The sequence below is a fragment of the Microtus oregoni genome, unplaced genomic scaffold (assembly GCF_018167655.1).
Source record: "Microtus oregoni isolate MIOR12 unplaced genomic scaffold, Mior012 000002F_ref0000024, whole genome shotgun sequence".
Lineage (NCBI taxonomy): Eukaryota > Metazoa > Chordata > Mammalia > Rodentia > Cricetidae > Microtus > Microtus oregoni.
Window position 1 is genome coordinate 40,239,475 of NW_024543061.1, and position 26,921 is coordinate 40,266,395.

Here is a 26,921-nt window from a genome sequence, read left to right on the forward strand (position 1 = left end):
CTAAAATAAAACTATCCTAATAATACTTTCGGGGCCATATGTCTGTGTTTCTCTTTCCTATTGCTTTTGTCAAAACAAAGATCTTATACTGCTATTTAAAGTGAACTGCAGAACACTCGGTGGTATACATCACAACAATGAGCCCCCTCCCAAGCCCACCCCACACTCCGTTGGGCCTAATACTTGATTACTGCTAGTCAAATCAAGCTTTCAGGCAAATAATCTCCATTTTGAAAGTTAATGAGATATGGTCATGTCGATAACAGCTTGCAGAAACTTTTTATTTTAATTCCTGCAGGCTGTGCTGGCCTCTTTTCCAGCAACTACTGTATGAATGAGTCAAATTTGCCAACATGGCTTATGGAGACAAGTGCACACTAATTAAAAATACCCACTGGTATCATAATTTAAATACCATGAAAATAAACTGTGAAAGTCGCTCAGATCCCATCTTGGGGTTTCCCGGGAGTGCGCTGCTGCTTTGACTATAGGATGTTTTATAGCTGGTGGATTCCTGGTGGAAAGCTGTTTTGCATCGTTGAGGAATTGGGGGTTTTGGTGTAATTACACAATTTGTGTTAATATTTGTTTCACATAGGCTGTCGAGGGGCCTCTCTGAAAGGCCACTGAGCAAGAAAACTGGATTTCTGTGGCAAGTGTCAAATTCCTCCCCTTGATTCCATCTATCTCTAGCCTCCATGAAGGGCACCTGCAATGAATTTTCTCAGCTCAAGCCATGATGGATTTGAAGCAAAAACAGGGTTGTACTGGTTACTCTGTTATTATTTTTTCCCCGTCTTCATTCTTCTTCATGCTCGTGTGTTAACTGTCTTTCCCATAGAAGGGGAGGCAAGTTCTCTCTGTCTGTTCTCTCTGTCTACCTGTACTCAACCACACAACACTGTAATCCCTTCTCCATCCATCCACGTGTCCATCTGTCCAACCAAATACACACGCCGCGGTGTTGCTGTCTAAATTTATCTAAATAATTCTGGGCCAAGGAATTCCACCATTTGATGAAAGTACATTTTGTACCGGGTAAAAAGTTGGCACATCAGGTGTTAAAGCTCTGTGAGAGGTTAAATAGGCAATCGTGGTTGACTAAAACCAGAGAGACATATAGATAAATAGAAGAAATCGAGTCCCTGGGATCCTCTCAGAAGCCGCCGTCACATTCCTACCAGGCAGAAACTCTTTAAGTACCATTTTCAGATGTTAAATCATCACGCGCGCTGCACATCTTCCTGCTATTCCTGGGGGAGCAGTAGCTGAAAAGCGCCTGCTAACAAATGCGATCCCGTAAACAGGCATTTTCCTCTTGTTGTTAGTACCTTTGTATTCCCACTCCCGGCTCTGTCATCCGTGCCGTCTTCCCTGCTTTGAAGTGAGAGGACTGAATGAGTGGTGTCATCTATTACCCAGAGTGTGCACTGAGATTATAAATAAAGAATAGAAGCGGCGTCCAGGACAGCGCGTCAGCAAGCTGCCTTGCCTCTTCCTGCCAGCCGCCCTGCATACCCTGCAACCTGCACCTATTACAAACCTCATTTCCAGGGTTCTTCCAGAGGGAGAAGCAGGCCGCATTGTGTGGCTGCACAGGCATGAAAAGGGGTACGGACCTGCATAAGACCAGGGTCTTGGCTTGGGATGTAAAGACAGCTTTTTCCTCTCTTTAACCCCTGTCTCTTGGATGTCCTTCAGGCCTTGAGTCTGGTGAGGGGACCAGTTCTACATTTACATTTTTCTGTTGACAAACAGAGTCCATGAATATTAATTATTCTGAAGTTTATTTGCAGAAAAGGCACTTTCTAATCCTTATCAATTATTTATCAAAAATTTCCCCCACCTAATAATCTCATTAACATTATTATACTAAGGCCAACAGCAAACATGCCTTTGATAAGTAACAGTCCTGGCAGTTTCCCTTCCTGTCAAGCGTCATGCATTCTCCTGTGCTTCCCAGTGTGGGCCCCGGCTTCCCTACTCAGGACTCCTGGGTCAGACACACCTCCCTGCTGTCACAGAGTGAAATCAAGTTTCTAGGTACTATGCTGAAAACAGAAGAGAACAGAAATGAAAACATGGAAACACTAGCACTAGGGCAGGTGAATTTTCAAATTCCCATTCCGTAGGTCCCTTATTCTGAAAAGGGACATCCCAAGAAATCAAGTCCCCACTCTACCACAGGACATAAGTGGCCTCAAGGAAATCTACTCAGTTTGGGGAAGGCGAGAGATTCGAGGAACACCATAGTGACCTCAGGATTCGGAGTCCTGCATCCAAGTGTTTCACTGCCTACCAGGTGTTAGGTACCACTGCTCCAAGGAACATGGGATGCTCAGAACTCACTTAGTAGATGGAGAAAGTGAAGCCCACCCAACCCAGATGGCAGGTCATGCTACACTCAATGTTTTCTCCCCTCCATAGCATTTTGTGACAGGTCCTAGGTCTAAAGCAATGATTGCCTCCCACCATCCTCCCTCTTCCTGGCGTTTTCAGTCGTAGTTTAGAAATCTCATTAGTTGTTCCATAGGCCACAAAGGCCTGAAACATTAAGTGCCTACAACAGAGGCAGCATTCTAGCTCATTCTGGGGTGTGAGGGAAAAAGCAGCATCTGATTTCTGGGTGCTCCGGACAGTGGGAAACACAGAGGTGGTTAAAGCCTGGTGCTGTGAAGCTCAGACCAACACAAAGAGAGCTTTCCCTTAGGCTCACGATGCCAATAGAGAAAGGAAATAAGGTGAACAAACCTCACAGGCAGCAGACACTGGACACGAGATACACTGGCCACAAAGGGAGTGAGGCCCTGCTGTTAAAGCCTACTATTACACACTGACGCGGGGGAGAGACTTTCTTGTTTCACAGCAGAGATGCTCACAACATACAAGGTCCCTCTATATCAGAGGTCAGCACCAGCACTGACCAATGAGGGAACAAAGCCACAAGATCAGTGGGAAGTCACTCTGTCACAGGGCGCTCAGCACAAGAAGAAATGGCTGACCGAGCACAGAACTATCAGGCCTTAGACCTCCAAGTGCTGTTATCTATTGAGTCTAGTCCTTATTCAAGTTAGGAGTTGAAGTTAGTAACTCACACAGCAGCAGGGGGTAAGTAATCTGAGAAGCTGGGCAGACCATTCCCATGTTCTTCCACACAGTGTCTGATAAGATGGCTACTCTCCCACAAACATACACATGCGCGCGCGCGCGCACACACACACACACACACACACACACATCCCCAAAACACAAATGCCAAACCAAAACATCAGACAGAAATGATGTGTTTGGAGTCCTTTCTAGGCACAGGAACAAAGGGAGCCACCGCAATGAACCAGAAGCCATAGCTCACAGGGTGAGAGGCTTGCTTCCGCCAAGGGAAAGCCACAGCATTCTAACTGGGGATGTCAGTGTTCCTAGGCCACACTTCTAGCAGATTTCTTATATCTAGAACACCAGAGAAGCCATTTTCTCCTTTCTACCTTTTTTTCTACCACAGAGAGCTTCCCATCTATTGCCCAAGAACATGAGTCAATGTCCCTAGGGACTTCTCAAGAACTGACGTGCTATGATAGGAACAAGCAGCCAGTGAGACATTTAGCTTTTCTCCCTCAGTTTCAAAACCTAAACTTTCTTGTCTTCACTACTCAACCACTTTGACTTCACAACAAGAAAAGGTTAAATTATCTTGTTGAACTTTAATTTTTGGTCTTACATTAACATATCATAACAGCCCTTAGATGGAACATCACAATCAGACCACCAGCCATTGCTTGGGTGATTGTTAGTAACACTGTATACTACACACAGAACAAGGAAACTGTCTGCCCGGAAGGCACCATGTTTCACAGGCCACAAAGAGTCAACAACAACAAAAACAAACTGTTCCTTTCTTTGACACAAGTCTTTTGCCATGTTTCCCAGGCTAGCCTAGAACTTCTGGCTCAGTGATCTCCTGCCTCAGCCATCAGAGTACCTAGAACTATCACCATGCCCAGAGAAAGGAATTCTAAAGTGACAGAGTGTGGGGTGGTCAAGGACAATGGAGGGTAGGTGTAGATGATGACTCCACTGGGCTGTGTGGCAAAGGCTCCCTTTAGCCCAGCTGATAACAATGATACATTTGACATAGAGAGAAGGGTTGAGGTCATCTCCCCAGGGACGCTGCTGGTGTATTCTGGGAAGTCTCGGCTGCTTTCCTGGCATCAGTCAGGATCGTGTGGGATAACCACAGGGAACCAGGCTTTGAGGAATGGGAATTGAGAAACCAACCATGGTTGGAAAGGCCAAACTGGGGAATTTTTGTTTTCCTTTTCCAAGAAGAAAGGCTCTATAGGAATCACATGATTAGCGCAGGGGCTTGACCACCCTGCAACACAGATGGTGTTTCCTTGAGATACCATCTACATGTGGTCCAGGAGAGGGCTGGCAAATCACTGGCTAAGGCCGGACCTCTGACACTTTCAATGAAGTGTCCCCGCAACACAGCCAGGCCTGTCTACATGCAATAGCCGGGACTGTCTGTTAACACATTAGTGAGACAGAAAGACCCACAAAGCTGGGGCCAGTGTGAAGGCTCAGTGGAATAAAGGGGTTTGCCACCATGCCTGACAACCCGAGTTGATCTCCAGAACCACCATGATGGAAAGTGAGAGTCAATTCCCACATGTTATCCTCAGACCTCCCCAGTTAGCTCTATGGAGCATGTATGCCCCAATCCCAATAAAATAGAACTTCAAAAAGCCAGTAAAATCATAAATTAAAAATAATAACTCAATAAAATATGAGGGTGGGGGCTGTGGCACACAAAATCCTGGGTTCAATTCCCCCATACATAGCAAAGATGGGTGGATGGATGGATGGATAGATGGATGGATGGATGAATGGATGGACAGATGGGTGGATGGATAGATGGACGGATGGATGGATAAATGGATGGATAGATGGAACCTAAACCTACAGTTTGCTGATTCCTGATCTACAGTGAACCAAGCTTACTTCCCAATTACTAACAACAGAAACACACAGCAACTGAACGTGAACATACCCAGCCACACAGGCATGCACGGTGCCTGTGCACGGGTACTCACAGTACAGGTGCCCACAAGGGCAGCTTCTGACCTCATTCATCTTGACATATGGAAGTGTCCCTGGCATGCCCTACAAGGCAGTTTCTAAACACACCAGGGGCATGCACACAGGCGCTAATCAACGGGTGAAGCCTTTATTTTGTCTGAGCTTGGTTTTATCATCCATAAAATGTGGGAGTGGATCATCTAAAGAATTTAAAAAATTCACACTATGGAGAAAGAACAAGGAGAAAAATGAACACAAAATATGGCACTCGCATTCTTAGGGTGAGGTGTTGGGCAAAGGAGCGTGCAGGACACAGGTACCATCAAGTTGAAGTGTGTTAGCTGAAGCCACTAACCATACTCTTGCTGGAAGTGTAGACTCAGAAAAAATGAAATTTTCTGACATGTGAGAAAGTAGAGATCCAGACCCAAATAGGCTTTCAGGAAGGCAGTGTGAGCCCACAAGGAAACTGGGAGGCACACTTGAGAGTGGCTTGAGGAGCTGCCCAGAGTGTAGGCCTGGAATCCCAGCACTCAGGAGGTAGAGGCAGACGTATCCTGAGTTGGGGATAAGCCTGAGCTCTCTGCTTCAAAGCATCCAAGGCTGCAGATGCAGCAAACCTGGCCCCCCTGTGTGCAAAGCCCGAGCTTGGATTCCCCACCCCAGCAAGTAGCCGAAGGGCAAGCACTGAGACTCTCACAGTGGCATTCAATCTGGCTCCTCCTGAGAATTGAAATAGCTTGTTTCTTCCGTGGCCCACTAAACCTGTCTCTTTGCTATGATGACAATACAATTGTGCCCACAGGGACACCTCCAGGAAAGGGGTCTCTCTGCCTCTTAAATCCCAGCTTTATAGTGGGCTATTTCCAAATGACAACTTCTCTTCAAAGATTGTTTCTCAGTCTGCTCTGCCCTGATTGCCGAAAGCAGACGCAGCAGCTTGCTTTTAAAGGTGAGAAAGAGATAAGGACAGACTCACAAGTGTCCTAGCCAGCCTGGTACTGCACAGCAGAGACCAGCTAACAGGTTAGTTGACTTAACCACAAGGCAAGAACTTGGCATCAAGTGCCAACTCCGTAAAATCAGGCATGAAAGTTAAAGTCTGTTTCCTAAACCAGAAACAAACAGATATTTTGCTGCCAGGGAAACGTACATAGTTTGACTTGTAGGTTATGAATCTTTAAAATCCCCACCGTGCGCCCTAGCACAATCCTTCATGAGTACAATCTTTTATTTATTGGCTAACCAGTTGTTCTCTGCTAAGTGGTGAACTCTTGGATGTGAGCAGGGCAGGTAAGCCACGGAGATACGAACACAAAATACCTCTCCGGGAGCAAAGGAGATTTTGTCAACAAAGCCAACCATTCTTAAAGCAAAACAAGCCACTGTTCCAGATACTAAAACAACAGAGAGAGCTGTGGCTCTTCCAAAGGCCAAACTCATTCACCAGTGTGACTGGACTAATCATGTGCCCCTTCCCCCCCCCACACACACCAAGAAACACAAAGTACTAGAAATATTAACCAAATACATTTTTGTTGGTTGGGAAAAAGGTTCAGGCCTGTTACACAATACTAAGAAAATACAGAAAGTATGTCCCTAGTCCTGTCAGTCTGTGACAGCTGTTTGGGGCACCTGGACAAAGTCTGCAGTTAAACCTCCTGGTTCCATGGACAAAACACAAGAGCAATAAACGGGAACCTGTCAACCTCAGAATGGCTGCTTTTAAGTTGTCTAAAAAATATGTTGCAATCGCTGCTGTTCATGGTTTACGTAGAGTTTTATTAATAAATCCAGATTTCCCAATTCTTAAAAGTAGCCCTTTAGTTTTTGGATAGTGCCAAGAGACAGAAATCTGGAAGAGCTTTGGAGGCCTGGCCAAAATCTCCCAGGACCCCACTGTTTCGTTCCTTGCCCACAGCCTGCAGTTAATTTCACCAGAAGCACAATCCAGCTTCTGCCATGTCTGGGAGTGTCTGAGAAGCAGTAGCAACTGCTGAGGTCTTCCTCAGTAGGCGGGGTTCGAGTCTTCACCAGGAGGACCCAGAGCAACAGGTGAAGAGCAAGACGCTCTCCCTTTGAAATGAAGAAGAAACTAACAAGCCACAGAAATTACGGTTGCTTAAGATCTTTGTGTACATTTGTTAAAAGCTGGGGTTCTGTGTGAAAAGGGGGCAGACTGGCAATGGATAAGCCGCTATCTTCAGGATACTGGGTTTCTTCCCTTTCTGGACATGTGACAGAGTTAGCATGTGCAGAAGCAGTGCAGGAAGAACGCATGCATCATGGGAGAGAATATCTGAATGAACTGATCGTTTACACAATAAACAGCCCAGCTCAGGCCCCAAAGCTGGCAGGAGCAGGTTCAAATCCAGCCTCATCCAGTAAGACTATGTGTGAAGGAATGTGAGCAAGAGCTATGTTCCTGCTGGTACAGAAAGGGAATCTTAAGAGTAGGGGCTCCTGGCTAGAGAGATGACTTGGTGTTATGGATGTTTGCCGCTTTTGCATAGCACCCAAGTTCAGTCCCCAACAGTCATGCCAGGAGCTCACAGAGATGCGGAATTCCTGTTCCAGGGATCTGATGAATTCTTCTGGTCTCTGCAAAACCCCAACTGCGCGCATGTGTACACACACACACACACACACACAGAGAGAGAGAGAGAGAGAGAGAGAGAGAGAGAGACTAAAATAAAAACCTTTATTAAAAGAGTACTTAGCTCCCAGGGTGCTTGTATAAGCAACGTGCACTACCTCAGGCAGTGACTTGGCATGAACCTGGAAACCACCAACTTGTGACCCACTTCGCTAAGGCAGCTATTTCTAATGCTTTCATGACCACTTTCTGTCAGGGATTTCAAATTCACACTCACATGGATGTATGACACCAGCGATGTTTGGAATGTTACCCCCCCCCCAAAAGAAACGTATTCATTGACGAAAACACGGTCTAACTGTCATGTGCCATGTTGAAGTTTCCTCTTGCACTCACCAGAAGCGCCAAGTGTGCTGGTGCACATGCGCAATCTCAGAACTCAGACGGTCACAGCAGAAGGGTGGCAGGGTTTCTGACCTTGCTGGGCTACACAACAGGACTATGTCTCAAAGGCCTATGGTACAAATGCAGGCACAAACTAATAGTTAAAGAATTGTGCCTGACGAAGGAAATCACCTAGCAAAGCTGGGCAAATGTGAAAGGGGAGAAATATTAAGAAAATGACATTGTTCACACCATAAATGATGAAGTTAGAAATCAAAACCAAACAGTTTCTCTAAAACTATAAATATACAGAATCCAAAATTGAAAATGAGATAAAAGTGAGTACTACCACACAAGGAAATCAGCTGCAGGGACTCTGGCTGATGAACAGCATTGGTGCTAACTTTTTTCTCATCAGTGAAGTTTGACGGAGGGAATGGGAACGGTTGGATGGAAATCACGAAACAGATCTTTAAATTAAAGGGGAGAAGAAAGGAGTGCTAGGAGCCACAATTGCTAGAGAATGGGACTACAGGCCACACCTCATTTTCTGTGTCCTTATCGACGTCTTTTAATGTTTTCTACAATTTGTTCCATGCATCATAAAATTTAAAATTATTTGGTATTCAATGTCCAATTGAGAAGACCCAGATTACACCCTCACCTACTAAGCCGCCAACAGAGAAGGTTTCGTTATCTTTGTAGGCACCAGTTCATGGCACACCACAACCAGGAAGCAGCAGCCACTCCCTAACTGTGCCACCATCTCCCTGCTAGGGTTTCGTGACAGTTTCACAAAATGTACCTGGACCTTTTTGGAAGTTTTTTTTTTACTCACTGTTCTTTCTTCCAAAATTCCTCACTCTTCCAGAAATCCAAATGAACCACAAGAATTAAATATGACCTCATGGGAAACTTCAAAGGGGTTCACCAGAGGACTCCGAAAGCTCTTGGTTCGGTGTGGCAGATGATTGTGCTCTCCTGGTTCTAGGTATTAATTGCATGGGAAACACAGAGGGAGGGTGGCAAGTGGCACTGAGACATAAAAATGACTGCCATGTGTGAAAACTTATTTTTTTTAAATGCAGGCACAAGAATTCAGCCAGAAAAAAAAATAGACATGCCAATAAAAAATCTGTGTCTTAAAATCTGGCTGGCAGCACCCTTCCTCTCCCCAATGGATACTCTCAGTAAAGAAAACATGGTGGGTTTTTCCCCCCTCCTTTGCCTGTATTTCATTTCCAATTAAAATTAAATATAAACTGGAACGCCACCTGGATTTTAGCAAAACCCAATCCCTGCCCTCCACCCTTCCTTTTTTTTTTTTTTTTTTTTAAGAGAAGAACCTGGGCTTACATATACAAACATTTTGGTAAATGACCCGTGGCAAATTGCGTAATGCCAGTAAAAGTTGTGTTTTTTAAGTTATGAGACCCAAAGATTTTTATCTGAAATAAAACCCTGATTCAATTCAGATTCTGGAGGCCAACTGTGTCTTTAACTCTGGCTCCAAATTTAAAACATTTGTGCGTGGGGCTCCTTCGGTGATGCTTGCTAGTGGGTATGGAGCAGAGATTCTATATTGATTAGGGTGTGTGTTTTCTTTTCTAAAACGATAAATTGGGGCACTAATTGCTTACAAGGACTGGTTCCCCACAGTCTTCACACTGAGGTCAGTGCAAATGAAGAGACGAACAGACAGATGGGACAGGGCACTGATTTCCGTTCATTATCTCAGTGACATGAAGCACAAGATTCCTGTATCCATGGGAAGCAAGCCTTGGAAGACTCCAACATGGAGAATTCAATATCCTACTGATTACATTTAAATATAAAATGAGTGGGACAGGCTAAAGAATGAAACAGCCTAGAGAAGTAACTTGGTCCATACCAGCCCACTAATGGGTGAATCACTAATATGTTGGCTATGGCTTTGGCCTGCCCTTAAGATGACAACAAGGTCAATAATACAGGGCTGAGTCCACTTGGACTGTTCGGCCAAGGGCAATGTGCTGCTTAGCATAATCATCACACCTCTTTCACAAAGATGTATTTGTATTGTGCCGTTTCACAGATGAGAAAATGGAGGCATGGAGAGCTGGTCACACTTGACAGCTTTTCTCATGCAGGAACTATGAGAGGTGGGGCTTCAACCTTCAGCAGCGAATTTCAGTCAAATGCTCTTCCTGCCCTTTGAGCTTCCAAAGGGAAGCATCCTGAGAAGTAAATGGAGAAGCAGCCAGGAAGTGTGTGCCTGCAAGTGATTGTGACCATGGGATGGGTGTGTGCACATGAACTGGGAGACACGTGGGGCAGGGAAGTATGGAGAAAACCAGAACAAAAGAGTCCTTCTCTATTGCCCATGTCTCTCAGGATTGACTCTTGTCACAGAGGGATGATCTGTACTAGTCACGTCTCACGGTGGAAGCATCCAGAACACTGGTGACTCTGGAGAGTACACCCAGTGGGCAGAGAAGTGGTAGCTGAAGATATAAATATGAGAGAGATTCCTAAAATTATTTTATTTTTCAGACAAAAATGCACTGTGCAGAATCGAGATCACCGTATGTATGTCACACGCATCCCGTAGCAGTGTGAATGGGCCTTAACTTAAAGCATCTTTTCTTTTTTACTACAGAGCCAATGTTGCTATGGAGACCTTGAGACATACAAAAAAGCGAAAAGTATTCATAAGCAAACAAAAATTCTACAAGTAAACCAAAGAGAGCTGTCGAGGGCACCTTTCTCTACACCAAAACACACGATCACTCCAGTTTATTAAATATTTAGGAAATACTCAATTGTTCATCTTTTAAACACAACAATAAGTAGCACTCTTACAGCTTAAATTCTTTGTATTTTACACACTATTTTTGTAGGTTAAATTCTTACCGACAGTGGCACAATATATTCAGAATGGCAAATATTAATGTCCTCTCCATTTGATGTTTCAGATATCCACAATAGCTCATCTAGAAAGGACTGTGAGTTGGGCCAAAGCTTCCCCCCACAGTCTAATCCTGTCTGCCAGTCTTTCCACTAGTATGGCCCTCTCGCCATGCAGTGGAGGATGGGCTAAAAAAAAAAAACCAAAAAACAAAAAAGCAAGTTCTTGGGCCTAGCATGGATCTTAAGAACTCTGAAGGATGATCTGCAGTTGGTTCTAAGAAGCCTTCAACACAATCACGTGACCACTGAGAAAGTTCCTTGCAAAGAAAGTGGGCAGTGGTGGATCTCTGAACCAAAGTAGTTGTGTGAGTTTCCTGAGGGGCAGAGTGAAACTGTCCACGAATGGGCTGCGTGAACTCACATGCCCACCATAAAGGGGTGTCTGTGCTGTGTGCTGTGTGTCTAGGAACCTCGCTGAGTTTATCATGGACCTTATATGGGTTCTGCAATGAGGAGGAATCAAGAGAGAACAAGCTGATGCTGCCACCGGAATTAATACGAACTGGCTCTTAGTGTGCAAGACTTTACACAACCCTATGCCTTTCCGAGTGTTCTTCAGAGTCCGCGCGAGCATTGATGCCTTATGATCCATGAGAAATAATTCCAGGAACATGCTCTTGAACATCTAAAGCCAAAAGAAAAGCCCTGCTCCAAGTGAGAGATGGGTTACTAAAAGATTCGACATAAAGTAATCATTTAGAAAAGTATGGAAATATTTGTGCAAACACATGAACTAGTATGAACCAGTTAGCAAGCTAAAATGTCTGGGGAGTAAATGAGGAGGGTCTCTACAGAACTGCAAACTTCTAAACATTCATACACATTCATATACAGGCATACATCCCCATGAATGCACACATTCATGCATTCATGTGCAAGCACTCATGCACGCACACACATAAACACACACTCTATAGCCAATCCTGTTTGACAACAGTAATAACAGGGTCTATGTGACAGAAATAAACAAATTTTCATTAATTGTGAAATACAGCAAACCATTGGAAAAGTTTAAAAGCCAGAATAAACTAAGTAAGAAAGGAGAAAAAAAAGAGGCCCCAGAAGGATAAGAAATACCAAAGCGGACCCTTCTCAGAAAATATAGTCAGCTAATAAACAAGTGCACTTAGCAACACACTTCAGATCTGACAACTCTTATCAAATCAGGTACTGGGTTTCAATTATTCTAATTATAGAATGAGGGAAGTAGCTAGAATTGGGTATTAAAGTATAGGAAATATCGACCTTACTCAGGAAACAACCAGACTTATCAGGCCCCATCGCATCCCTGGAAATCTTATACTCGCACCATGGGCTATGTAAACAAAGAGTCAGAAGTCCGGCCCAGTGAACTCAGGTGATTTTGTCCGTCATGGAAAGGCCTCAGCTCACCACCTGCCACCAGTTGCTCCACGGCACAAACCTAAGCTCACTTATTTCAGAATTAAAAGGGTCAAAGACAAATGTTTCGGACCTTAATATCCAAGCCGCAAGTCTAAGCTATATGGCTCAGCCTATACCTCCCATCCATTATTTCCCACTAAATGGCTTAACATAAATCAGCAGATGTTCACAGGCTCAGTTTCTGTTTTCTAATTTCACCAAAGTCTTAAAAAAATATCCTACCAATGTGGATACTAATTTTTCCTCTCCAGGCCACCAAGGATTTATGACCCACATCACTCTTCTATCGATTGATTAGCTTATCCATGTCTCCTCCAGTTTATCTCTGTGTGCATTAAGATCTCTATTGATGTTTCATGTATGTGTTTCTATATTTGATTGTGTGGCAATTGGACTGTGAATTCCTAGAATGCAGGGAGAGAGGAGAGGCAGTATTTCTCCGTGTCGTCTAGTGGGGAGACCATGAATAAGAGAAAGCTTACACTGTAGGCAAGGGAGCCATGGCTGAGGACAGCTGCTCTCTCAGTGATTCATCAAGTATGTCCAACCTCCGTTTCCTCAGAAGGCTGGCTGAAGTTTTTCCTTTTTTTTTTTAAAAAAAAAACTATTACTAATGTCCAATTTCTTAATTTGTGAGACACTATCAGCTAAATGAGTGGAAACAAGAAAGAAGTGTGGATACACCCACACATCACTGCACCACACTAGAAACCACTAGCCCAAGTTTAACATCATGTGTGTATGTCTGCAGCCTTCCCCTGACCTCACACACACACATACACACGCACCACATGAGCGAAGGAGCATGTACTCTGTGACTACAAAATAAGAACAGAGAATTCTGCCACACACTCCACTCAATAACCCAGGGGAAGGCTATTGCCTCTGCAAAGTGCTAGACCATGTACATTTTAGGGTTTCTGGGGCATATAACCTCTGCCGTAATCGGTTAGCTTGGCTGGCTCTTGTAACAGTTAAATCTTTACTGTCTACTTGATGGGGTTTAAAATCACCTTGGAAACACACCTGTAGAGGTGTATCTACGAGGGCAGGGCTGTTTAAGAAGGCAAATCACCATGAATATGGGTAGCAACATCCAATGAACTGGGGTCCTGGACTGAATCAGAAGGAGAAAGTGAGCTGGGCACTGCCGTTCATCTCTGTCTCCTGCCTATGGCAGCAAGGTGTCCAGATGCCTCCTGCTCCTGACACCGCAACTTCTCGCCATGATCAACTGGACCCTCCCAAACTGCGAGGCAAAAATTCATCTCTGCATCCTGGAATTGTTTCTGACAGCTACGTTGTCACATTAATGAGAAAATTACTACTACAGCTGTGTAGGCATGGAGACAGCTGTACACAGTGGTGAACTGGCGCAGCTACATCACCAAAGGACTCTCTCCGCAGTACGAGATGCTAGGCTGAATCTGGCTTGAGGGCTATCGTCCTTGGGCTCCTTTTCTGGTCTGCAGGCTCACCGCAGCACCTTGTACACAGAAGCTGCCCAACAAATAGCTGAGGCAGGTTGAAGCTTCCTTTCAGAATGCAACCCTGGCAATCACAATCATGAATCACCCCATTAGGGAACATAACCTTGACAATGATAATGATGACTATCGCACACTCACCTCATGCATGATGTCTTCCCCCATCTTACAGATAGATGAATGATAGCGCAGGCCCATACATAAGTACACATGAGACAGATACATAATACGCAGCACAAAACTTTGTATTTCTAAGACAAATATAAATCTCATGGCCTGAACATGAGAATAAAAAGCCACCCGGTTGAAGCATTTCCACTTCGCGCTTCTGTATGGTGAATGCTTATTGCGTCGAAAGGGGGAGCTCACCAGGAGGAGGGAGCAAAAATGAGAGAAGAAGGTAAGCAATATTATCAGGGTGTTATTTATCACACACATTAGGACCAAAAATAGTCAGGAAAGAATGAGCATTGTGTCATTCTCTCTCCGCCTTTGACCTTGCAAAAGGTTGCTGAGTTTGGAGGGAGGATAATGAGCATCAGTAAAGGAAGGCTTCCTTACAAGGGAGCCACTCGGCACCGCGCAGCCTTGAAAAATTAATACATAATAATTATAATCTCGAAACGCCACTCTTGCCCTGCTTTATGATGCCACATCTCATTTTATTAAAAATTTCCAAAAAACTCTCTCTTTCCTTGGCTGTGAGAGACATGACTCTGCTATGGAAAAGTGAAAGACATTTTACGCACAATTTTCCCTCTCCTAGAAAGAGGTATATTGTGCCCTTCAGTGAACATAAAATTGATATTATCATCTCTTAGTTTATATCTCACTACTTAACCTTCAGATTAAAAGTTATTGGATTTGAATGACTAAGACATCATGTCACCTTCCCTCCTCCGTGGAGAGACAGAAGTTCAGGGCAAGACAAAGCACCGTAGGAAGAGCATTCAATGGGAACGGCTGACTCTTTGCCTTCCTCGAGGGCTGAGGGAAGGACCACAACAGGACACCGTCAATGGACTCATGGCTGGAAGGAAGAGAAACGGCAGAGGAAGTCTTGTACTCTAGGAAACCTTGCTGAAGACGAGCTTGCATGGAGAAGTTAAACTTATCTTGAGTACCATCAAAAAAGAAGCGAGCTAGGTCTGGGGAGACAGCCAGTTAACTGCTTGCCAAGGATAAGGACTCAAGCTCAATCCCAGGAACCACGTAAAAAACTAGCCTGGTGTGGTAGCTTGCTGGTAACCAAAAGGCTCCAGCACAGACCTCCAAGACTTGGTCATTCATCTTAGCCTATTTGCTGGGAGCTCCAAGTCAGTGAGAGACCCTATCTATCCACCACCACCACCACCACCAACAACAACAACAAAACCCCAAGGAGAACAGAACTGAAAACAACACCTGAAGCTATGCTCTGCTCTCAACCTGCAACCTAACACACACACACACACACACACACACACACACACACACACACACCAATAGAAAATGCTAAATACAAGAGGAAAGTGAGAGGTAATAAGAAAAAGAACCGTGCTGTGCATAGTTGGTACACACACAGTCTCTTGCAGAAGACACAATGGCCATCTAGAAGGATTCGAGAGAACACAGCTTGTATCCACCTTCTCTCACCTCTTCCACTTCAGTGCTGTACGGAGAACCCCATTCCTGGACAGTGTGATCTTCAGCTCCTGGATGAGCTACCAATAGAGCCAGCTGTTTAATAATTACACATTGTGTTTTTCCAGCAAAAGATACACACTATGTGCTCCTCCCCCAACCCCCTCACCACTTCAAAAACAATTTCATTCTAAGGAGCTTGTGCCAATAAGGAACAAAGACTTTATCACAGATTCAGCTTAGTTAGTTTTGTTCTCTAAGACAGATAAGCCCACTCCGTGATCAATAGGAACACAGCCGTTTTATCAGCATTCCCCATGTGACTTTTGAAAGAGATTCTATAACAGGCCAAGGCTAAAGGCAATGTACTTGATAATATTAATCAGAATAAACAGCCATAACCACTGTAGTGACTTTTAGTGTATATGAGGGCTCCCTTCCCCCCTCTCTTTCTTGTGGACAAAATCTCAAGTAACCCAGGCTGGCCTGGGACTGAAATCCACTTGCTACGTATGTAGCTGAGGATGACTCTCAACTCCGGACCCAAGAGACTGTGGGCGTGTGCACCAAACCCAGCTAAGAAAGTGTGATGGGTGCTCCTTATGGTCACCATGGCAAAATGGAGAATCACCTGAGAAGGGAGTCTGGAATGTCATCACTAAGCCTCGTGCTGGAACGTGCCAGAGAAGGAGAAGGACGTCCCTCCCTGGTGGGACTTACAAGATGTTAAAGGTTTTGTGCACATGGGTGCAGGAAGGAAAGGTGGGGGGAGCCATGATGAGTCCCCCCTATCAAACAAGTCCAAGGTTAGTGGCCCTTTATTAAAATGCTTGATTAATGGCTACTAATCTCCCAGGGATTCCTTTTCTTCTAGCTGGGCCTCTCCTTAGAGTGTACACTGGCGTAGGAAGCCAGGCCAACACAGGAGCTAAAGCACATGCCTTCTGCCTTCCCAGCAGCCTCTTCTGCTGCCTCAGCTTCCCTCTGGACTACATACACTCAGCCTTTGCCCTTGTTTGCCAGTACACACACATCAATCTGGTCTCTACATTGCCTTCACCATAGGAGTGGGCAATGAAGACTTGAATAAAAATCATGTAAATGAATGAACAAATTAAGTTCTGAAGGCCAAAGCGGAGAGATGGTTAATACAGGGTGAGGAGACTCTTGTATGAAATACTCGGGGTCAGAAATGGGCCGGAATTTGGAAAGTTTTACTTTAAAATATCTACTCGGATTTACTGACTGAACATTCTTATTTTTTTTAAAAAAAAAAAAAAGAAGAAGAAGAAAGAAAGAAAAGGAAAGGAAAGGAAAACCAAACCCCAAATAGTCCCCAAACTGAAACTTTTTTTTCGGTGGTGGTGGGGGAATCAAATCTGGCTTTAGTTTTAGATTCCAGAAATATGGGGATTTGGGAATTTCTTGACGCTCCATCTTATTACGGTTTATAAAGAAGTACCCCCCCCCCCAGCCAAGAAAAACCCAAAGGACTCTATTGTGAAGGCTTGGCCACTCATCTAGTAACACCATTACAGGAGTTTTTAGGAACATTAGGATGTAGGGCCTAGGTAAAGGAGGTAGGTCACTGTGGTCATGCCAGACCAATCTTGTCTGTCTCTGACTCCTGACACTATGGGGCCAGTGGCTCTGCCAGATGCGCCCATCACGGTGATGCTCTGTCCCATCACAAGCAAACACAATAGAGCCAAGGACTCTGAATAGAAATCTTGGAAACTGTGAGATAAGATCATCTTTTCCATCTGTCCTACACGGTTTCTGTCAGGCGTCTGACGACAGTGACAAAGCACGGACACACACTTGTCCTGGCTACACAGGACAGCACACGTATTGAGTCACATGTAACAAAGCTGCAGAGCAGACAGTCAAGGATGGTGACCTTAGCGTGTTTTCTCAGGACAAGGGGGAAAAGAATCTAACACAGCTTCTATTTCTGTGAAGCAAATGAAACAGTGTTTGGCCAAGGGTCTCAGCAGTGTAATGACACGTCACAATCACAATAGGTTTGAGTTCAAAGTCAAAGCGATGAAAAGAAAGTTTAGAACAGGAATTTCAGACCTCTCCATCAGCTTCCTCCTCTGAGGACCACTTGCATATATATGGCCATTCTTATTTGTCACAAAAGCAGTCAGTCACATGGAGACCCTTTTTTATCAGTAATTGATGTACCCCCTACAGGTATATTAGACTCCACAGGCAGGGACACAACAGTGGTGTGGGTCCCGGGCCTCAGAGCACAGAGAGGAGCCTGCTAGCACTGGCTGTGCAACCACTGTGCTAATCTGTCAACAGGTTATGACTGAAGCCCTATCTCCTCAGAGTTCAAAATGAGATTCTTTTGATTAGACAAGCTAGATGGGGTGTTGTTGTTGTTATTATTATTATTAATTATTAACATTAACAGATCATGGCTTAAGGTTACCATCTCACCACAACAAACTTTCTCTTGAATTTTAGAGAGGACATGTCATTCATAAGACATGTCGTCTGGGATTCTGTTCCCATGCTCTCTCACATAGAGGGTACTCCTCCCCACTTTGGCCTCCCATGCCATTTTAATTTCTAATGGAGAGATTAATGGCACACAACTCTTCAGCAATCACTACTTGAAAGACTTTCAAATAAGGCTCACAAGTTACATAAATCTTTGAAGACAATATTTTGAAGGAAGGCAGGACTAAACTAACAGAGACGAGAGAGCTAAATTTAGCATTCAGGGTGAAACATGCTTTTTTCCAGAAATAGGCACCAGAGGAATTAAGGAAAGTGTGTAGGGGAGTTGTTTTTGTTGTGGCTGGTTTTTCTTTACTTACCAGAATTTATCTAAACTTCTGTCTCTGCTTTGCTTCAATTTGTTTCTTAGGTCTCACTAACATTGATATTACTGATTTCTGCCGAATAGTTTTTCTAAATCTTTTTTTTGGGGGGGGGGTAAAATTTGACCTCTGCAAAGTGTCTGATAAAAGTGCATCTCAACAGAGCAATTCCTTTAGAATTAGGGCTAAGTTTTCACCTACTGGCTAAGAAACATGCTAGCTTCTGAACTGCACTAGGTCCCAGCAGGGCACTCTATATGAATAGAACTTCTCTGCACTACCTTCCTAGCAGGTTCCCTTCTAGGACACTGATGATCATCATTTCTTCCTACCAACAGCATCAAAAGAGCTGCAATGGGACAGGTGACATGAGTGGAAAAGGAGTGGGATGATAGAGCTCATCTAGCCTGGTCCCTCGGTCTCATAGCCATGGCTGGACCCACTTTATCGGGGCACTTTGTACAAAGCGAGAACTAATGCCAAGTCCCCTAAGGGAGGTGGGCATGCCTGAGAAACCAAGGTGAGTGCTTTTCACATAAAGCATCCAGCCTTCCTCTCTCTGTCTCTTTCTCTCCCTCCCTCCTTCTCCTCCCTCCCTCTCTCCCATTGTTCCCAAAGACCAGTGAGGAATTTCATACCACCATTTTGAAAATGAAGAGGAAAATTTTATGTACTTCTTTTTCTTCTAAAAACAAAATCCTCTAACCTTTCCTTATAGCACGGACCCTTTGATACTTTGAAGTCATCCTCTTGGTGTCTACAGATACTGCAACAGTTAATACTAATTGTTAACTCGATAGGACATAAAATCAATGAGGAGACAAATGCCTGGGTGGGACTGAGAAGGTATTTAGATTTCTCATTGTGGGAAGAATCAAATGTGGGTGACACTCAAACATGGGTTGGGGTTCTGGACTGAATAAACAGGAGAAAACAAGCTGAACACCAGCCTTCATCTCTCTCTGCTTTCTGGCTGCAGGTACAATGTGACCAACTCCCCCTCACTTCTGTCACCATAACTTTCCTGCCTTGACGGAAATGCCACCCTTAAATTGTGAGCCATAATATAGTCTCTGTTATTCAAATTGCTTTTTCTAGGAATTCCTTCTCATCAGTAACCCCAACTCTATGGATGGCCCAGCCCTCTGGAATGACAGCAAGGTGCATTTGCATGGAAGCTAGGCACCCTCTTCTCAGATACTTTAAAGGCTGTATCACTTCCAGTAACCAACACGAGGTAAAAGTTGACTAAGTAGTTGTCGCCGTAGTGCTTAGGGACCAAGGACAAGAAAATATGACCATGTCCAGTTCAGACACACTTTTCCTCCTAAACTTTAGAGCCACAGATGAATCCATTAATAGAACCATGCAAACAAGGAGACAACTGTTAATCCCATCGTGTAAGCATCTATGATCTCCTAGATTCTTCTGATCTTTACCATTTTCTAAACCCTCTTTGAATTTATGCCAGCACACTCTTTGCCCATGCCCTAAAGAGCTAGTCCTGGTCATGAGCTTCCAGGGTCTGGTGTAAGCATCAGTGCCTGCTCTCCCTCTCTTCCCACGGCCACCCTCTACTTCCCACCCTGGACGATTCTAAGAGGCCTCCCTATACTTTCTCCCTCCCTTACCTCCTTGCTGGTCACTGAACATTTCTTTTGCTCTTTGTTTACATTTGTTAACTTGAAACATACTCTTTCTTTCGACCAAAACTAACATTTTAAACCAAATATCAGAGAAGCTCCAAAAAAAATAATAAGCCCTTCATTTACTTATACGCCTTAAGGAACAAATCACAAGGGCAGCATATCTTTTTAAATGACTTTCTCACCCACTCTCTGGTAACTGTTCTCATAGACAATGATAGCTGTACCTCAAAACCACAGCCATGAGCGCTCTCCTTTTGCGGATTTGCACACAATAAAAATGCCAGGTGGTACCAAAAAATTTACCCCTTCCCAAAGAAAGCACCCATCATTAAAAAAAGGGATGTTGTCAAGAATAGCTGTTTTATTTAACAGCTATTCATCTTTATTGAATAAACATTTTCTGGTATGCATTCTGTTAATTGACCTGCCAGCATATGCTGTATATGGAGAAACTTCTAAACATTATGTTCTATGTAATATGCTTATCTGAAAAAGCTCTCATTTGCAGCAATATGGAAATAAAATCCTGCTTTAAAAAATTCAAGACTTTTCAAATGCATTAATCCACACAGTTTATAAAATTGCTCTGGACATTTTAAAATCCTTCCTTTAAGGAGGGAGAGAAAAAAAACATTAACAATCAATAATAGTATCTGTTGCTGCATTCTATAATGGAGTCAACACAGAGCTCGGAGACACAGAAATGGGGGCAGGCGTAATAGGAAGTAAAAAGCAGTCATGGTGTAGGGTAAAGAACTCCTCAAGGCCTGCAAGAGAATGCTCAGGAATGCTATCAAATTACATTATTAGAAAACCATTGTAATAATTCCAGAGCCTGGATATAAATAGAGTTGAAACATTATCGAGACAATACGCTTTGTTTTGAGGAGGGAAGACAAGGCACTCGTGTGGGCGGGCTCCTCCAACTAATGGCCGCACCTCTCCTTGGCTGGTAACTTCCGAAGGATGATACATCTCCCAGACCAGCATCCCTTGCTGCTCTGCCTAGAGGGAAGGGGCAGTACTCTGCTGGGTGGAACCGTGGTGAACCACAAGACTACTGGGCTGCCTGTCTTCAGCAGCGATTCATCTCCCAACAGTTGCTGCCCTTGTGGGACGGTCGCCCAAGGTTGCCAGACGTCCTGATTTTTCAAGAGAGGATAGGAAAGCAAAGACCTCCCATTTCTTCAGGCTGTCAACTAGATAAATTCTTTAAAACAAATTCTGTTTGAGACTCATCTCAGGCAACCCATGGAATCACTATGGTAGTGGTTCTTTGTGAGCACGGAAGCTTCTGAAGAGGGCACTTGCTGTCATTTGTAGACATGACTGGCAAGAAGGAGCCCAACACAGGGCTCATTCAGCACCCGCCCCCTCCCCCCACCCCCACCCCCGACACCGAACAGCACCCACCCCCAACCCCGCTGAATAACACCAAAGGCTCTGGTGCCATAGAATATTCTGAACCATTCTGTGTAACTCACAGCGTAATTAACTCGTTTTTACGCCAGGCAGCTTGAAGCCAGATCTTTGTGTTCTGTGGACTTCTGACATATTTTACAGTTCTGACTCTCTTCCACTCTCTTCCACTGTCCTACATTAATCAAAGCTGTAACCCCTGTTGTCTTTGTACTATGGAATCAGAATGTGCCCCTGGCGAGGGATGGGGGAAAAGTCAACAGGAATTAAATTTCAGTGCAACTGTTTACTCAACTGTGGCCTGCAGATATTGAAATTTTATCCGTGGTTTTGTGTGACTACCGCAGTAATGAATTCAGCATGGCTGCGATTTTCTCAGTGCTTGCATTCTCACTTCGAGTAAAGACCTGCAGGAGAAAAATGACGAAAACCACGCAGATTCACCAGTGCAACCATCTCTCCGCACAGCTGAATTGCTGCTGCTTTCTGGACACCAGAGAATGTGGGGAGCTTTGGGCCCCTGGACCCTTTGTGAGCCTGTAGTTTTTCTTCTGTCACCTACACCACTTCCCCCACCAACCTGTTTAGAGACTTCTCTTACACAAGGAGTCAAAGCAGCTGTGGATGTTTTAAAATAAGGCCTAAAAAGGCTTGCCAACCACAGTAAGTAAGGCTTTAGCCACAATCCTAGACCCGACGGATGCCTTTCTTCCTCAAACATATCAGTGACAAATAGACAGAAAATTGCCGTGAAATATTTATTTTCAAGTTTCAAAGTGGAATCAAAAACCAAGTACTTGAAAACGGCATGAATGACCATTTAACAACACATTCTCCAGAAGGGCTCCGGCCCAGGTGACTGACTAGTGACTCACTATTTTTAAATAAATGCAACTGAAATATGCTTCCAGAACATTCTCCTGTGTCACTCAGGTGTCACTGCTGCTCCTGTTTGTAGCAGGGCGGCTGTGTGTGGTAAGTGTGTTAAACATGTAAATTTTCATGGTTGGCTAAATACTCTTCTGTTTTTTGCTTAAACTTTATTTTTTATTATTATTGCATTTGTGTGTAAGAGAGTGAGGGAGGATTTGTGAAGGCTTGTTCTTCTCTTGCCATGTGGGTGCTGGGAAGCAAACTCAGGTCCTCAAGCTTGGTGGCAAGCATTTTTTACCCGCTGGCTCCTTGGTAAAATACTTTATTATTTTGAACATTTGTCAGCCCTTCAGGTAAAATTCAAACAAAGTTAATCTCCCACTGACTAAACTAATGTAATCCAAGTACAAATAATTCAGGGAGCCCATTGCGTCAGCCCCCATCTCAGCTACCTCATGAAGAAATGACTGATCTTACCTTGGTCTTGTCATGGCACAGAAGATGGTATTCACCACACACAGATGAGGATACCACAGAATGACCATCCCTGCAAATGCTTTCCTGCCATTTACTGCCGGGTTTGGCAGACAAGCTCCCTGGTTAGAAGTCAGCCACTGTGTAGTAACTGATACACAGAATTAACACAACCCAGGTGGTCTAAATTCTAGCTTTGAGGATGCCTATGCTGGGGGCAGAAATAGTTAGAGTGACAAGAAAAGAAATCACGTCACAACCCCAAATCCCCTGAACTGACCTGGCTTTCTGCCAACTTCCCTTTTTCTTTCTAGGACTTTCCCCAAACTGACCAAGTAGTTTCACGCTGCATCCACCGACATCTAACAGGCTCACGGTCCACTGAGTGTTTATATTTTTATTGACTGATTGATTGACTTCTTTGAGACAGAGTTTCTCTATGTAACAGTCCTAGCTGTCCTAGAACTAGTTCTCATAGACCAGGCTGGCCTCGAACTCACAGAGATCCACCTGCCTCTGCTTCCCAAGTGCTGGGATTGAAGGTGTGCGCCATCACTGCCCGGCTGTTCATATTTTAACGCATGTCTGCAATTCAACTATTTGGAAGGTGGAGGCAAGAGGATCCGGAGTTTATGGCCAGTTTGGGCTACAGGGCAATTTCAAAGCCAGAGGCCTCAGCTAAGTGAGAACCTGTCTCAGAAAGAAAAGACTTGTTACCATGGCTCCAGCCCTAAGAATTTGATTCCAGTTTTAATAAAGTAGTTTGAAAGGTCTGTCCTTCTTTCTTATGGCATTTCCCAACAATTCTCTATGGAAAAGTTAAAAAAATTTCCCCAAGACATTTCATTCCTTTTTTTTTTTTCTCTTAAATACCTGATTGCAAATGGTACCACAGCTACAAGATAAATGGATCAAGGACAAAACCTGCCCTGTTATCAGTAGCAAAAACTCATAATATTTCCTGATCCCACGGGTGGGAAACCCAATCCAGTCTTCAAGGAAATGCTATTTACATTTGAATTTTTAGCAACACAATACCATGTCTTAGGTCACCTGTACCACCGGGAAATATTTCAACAGTTATTCCCGAGGAGCCGCTTCCACCCTGGGAAGGGCAGGGAAGGAATGGGAATGTCTGAAGCCAGGGGCATGTTGAAGAGGCCCAAACAGATCAGTTAAAACACCACTGAGAGTTTAGCCAACACCATCCACAAACACATACACCCTAGTTCCTAGAGGTAGGAGGAAGGAATGTCCCAAACTGATGTCCGTCTTATAAACATAAGCCTGTTATTTAAACATGTTTACCTATATTTCTAGGCTTATTTAAACATGTTTACCTATATTTCTATTTGTCTCTATTTCCTTTGACTACCCCCCCAATATATCTTTATTTCTTTCATTTTTTAGCTCTGATTTTATTTCTTCATAAGGTTCTGAAAAGGCTGAAAGAGGGGTGAACCTGTTTTTATTTAACTACTGTTATACTGGTCAACCATTTATCTCAAGCATCAGCAACCATTTTTCCCTCAGAGAGTCGTTTTAATTGAATAATAAAAGCTTAGGTGACATGTTGGGGGCTCAAGGTCCATTCAACTTTAAATCTAACAGCCACTGTCCAGAAAGATGCTTGCAGCTCCCAAGGCTTTCAAAATTAATCTCAGCCAGGAGGACCCCTGAGACTATGCTGCTGCTTTCTGGCAGACGGATGCACCAGACGCATGTGCCTACAACATGGCCAGTGGCTTCACATCACTCACAACTCCAGCTCCCAGGCAAGTACCTGCTGTTGCTGCTGCTGGACGTGGGCAAGGTCGGCTGCGCCCAGGTCCACCGCTGGCGCCTCCCCGTTGGACCGAGTGTCACGAAGAGCCCCACACTCTAGCAAGTGGTTGCCACCGCTGGACCCGTTCTGGATGGCTGATCCGTTACTTTTTGTCTCAGACCCAGATTCTTGCATCATGACTCAAAAACCTGAGAGGAGGATTTTCAGAAAAAGGGGGGTGGGAGGTAAAGGAGAGAGAGAAAGGGGGGGGGAGTGGGGGAGAGAAGGGGGAGAGACAGCTGTTAAAACAGTTGCTGGTCAGAACGAAAGGAGTTTTGCCTTACATGTTGCTGAACTGACAAGCAGTTGTCGTTCTACTTCACCCCTTTTCTTTCTTAGTAGTAGACTGGCCCCCTACTTTAGGACTAGGGGCTGCCACTCTCAATTCAAGTTCTAGTATGGCTTACACTATATCATGCATTCCCTCACAGGAAAGATGACAAGTTCAGGTGATCCGAGGAGAATTTAGGAGTCAATTTCTCTGATGGGATTCAGATATTTTGCCAAAAAGCCAAAACACTTTAAGTCATCACACAAGCTATACATTTGAGCATTATCAGGTTCCAACACTCTGGCAATGTAGCACTCGCAGAGAAGAAACGTGCTCCAACTCCAGTCCCTCAAGTGACAAGCCGCATCGCTACAAGGCCCCTTGAGGGAATCAATGCTGAAAACCTGCAGGCAAACAGCAAAAGCATTTTCAGGATTCTAAATCCTTGTACCAGTTCGTTGGTCATTCCTGTAAGACAGGCCACTGCTAGAAAGAGAGAGGGCCAAAAAGGACTTTCCATCTTCAAACTGAATGGATTCCGGCTATGACTGTTGTTTTACAGGTAAGGCCCACATGAGAATCACATTCAATGCTAATGTTTCTCCTGGTGGATAACTGAACTCCAAGGTGTGTAAGAACTGGTATTTCAGGGAGATCCTTGTACTCTTTACTTTGGAGGGACCTACATAGACCACAGAAAAGGTCAGAATTTTAAAGTCCTAAATATGAGGCATGGATATAGCTCAGTGGTAGAACTCTTGCCTAGTATTTGTGGGATACTGCGTTCACGCCTCAACACCACCCAAAAGTAAACTAATTAAATAAATACTAAAGTACTAAAATGTCTACTAGAAAAAAATACACCGAGTATAAAAAATAGAGAAAAAATCTGCTGTCTCCTTTTATTTTTTAGGTTTTAGTTTTTGGTTTTGTTTGTTTGGTTTTTTGGGGGGGCGGGGGATAGGGTTCTATGATGGAGTCCAGGTTGTCCTTGAACTCATAATCCTTCTACCTCAGCCTCCTAGGTGCTAGCCTTACAGGCAAAGACAATACCTGACACTAACTATACTACTCAATCCTATTATTCTCTAAGCACAAAACCATTAGCTCGGGGAGTGAGTCTAGGTACCCAACCAGGACAAAATCTACCTTCTCACCACCTGTACTGTACTAGGTAGTCCATAAGGCAGGTGATTCCTGTGTGTTCCCTAGCTTCCAGTAACAATCACCACTTCCACTTCATAGAGAGCTGAGGCTTGAGAATGGGACAACAGCTCAGTGGGTAAAAGCCCTTCCAACACATGTCTTAAGTCAGAATGGCCAGGGCCAGCATCTGAGAGTTGTCGTCCAACCTCCAAACATTCACAGTGGCCTGCACCTGTGCTCAGCCTCCAAAACAGGTAAATTCTAGGGAAAAAAAATACAAGGCCTGGTGAGTTATTTTCATGTCCAGAGTGCCACAGCTAGCTGTGGTGGGCACAGGAGGAGAGACTCTCTCCTTTGATGCCTGAGCTCTCACTCGCCGCAGCATGCTTTCTGAAGGCTGACGTACAGGGTCACAAGCCAAGTTCACAGACTAAGACTTGGAAAGGAAAACGGTTAGTCACTAAAGGAAGGAGTCAGTTCAAACATCAAAGCTGAGAAATGCCTAAATAATTAAGACTTCAATGTGAATTCCCAATACCAGACAAAACAGAAAATACTTCATTCAAATTACCCATAGGTACTAATACTACCCTACTTCTTTCCCACTATACTAGATATATAACCCAAAGAACTCTGGACACCTTTAGGAGGCTGTGCTTTTGTTAAAAACTGACAGAAGTCTATTCTCCGCAATTTGCCTGAGGACCAGACAGTAGAATGACCACTTGAACAATTCCCATCTCGTCCATTTTCAGTAATAGTCTCTAGCAGGTACAAGGCAGACGTCAGGAACGCAAGGCCGTAATGTGTTAGTTAATCTGGTGCCGAAGTAGACGGAGAATGCCATTTTATGTTAGCAGGTGTGAAGCTACAGGTGATGATGCTCATCTCTTTGGATCCAACTTTCT

General features: G+C 44.2%; 1 protein-coding gene across 4 annotated transcripts in view; it reads right to left on the bottom strand.

Moving 5' to 3' along the window:
- Foxp1 (forkhead box P1) overlaps nt 1-24,745 on the bottom strand; it is a 237,106-nt gene extending 212,361 nt beyond the window's left edge. For all 4 annotated transcript variants that reach the window (XM_041680457.1, XM_041680448.1, XM_041680441.1 and 1 more), the window contains exon 1: nt 24,555-24,745. In XM_041680457.1, coding sequence (XP_041536391.1) covers nt 24,555-24,734 — 180 coding nt within the window. In that variant the 5' untranslated portion in view covers nt 24,735-24,745. The remainder of the gene's footprint in view (nt 1-24,554) is intronic.
- Between the last annotated feature and the right edge of the window lie 2,176 nt (nt 24,746-26,921).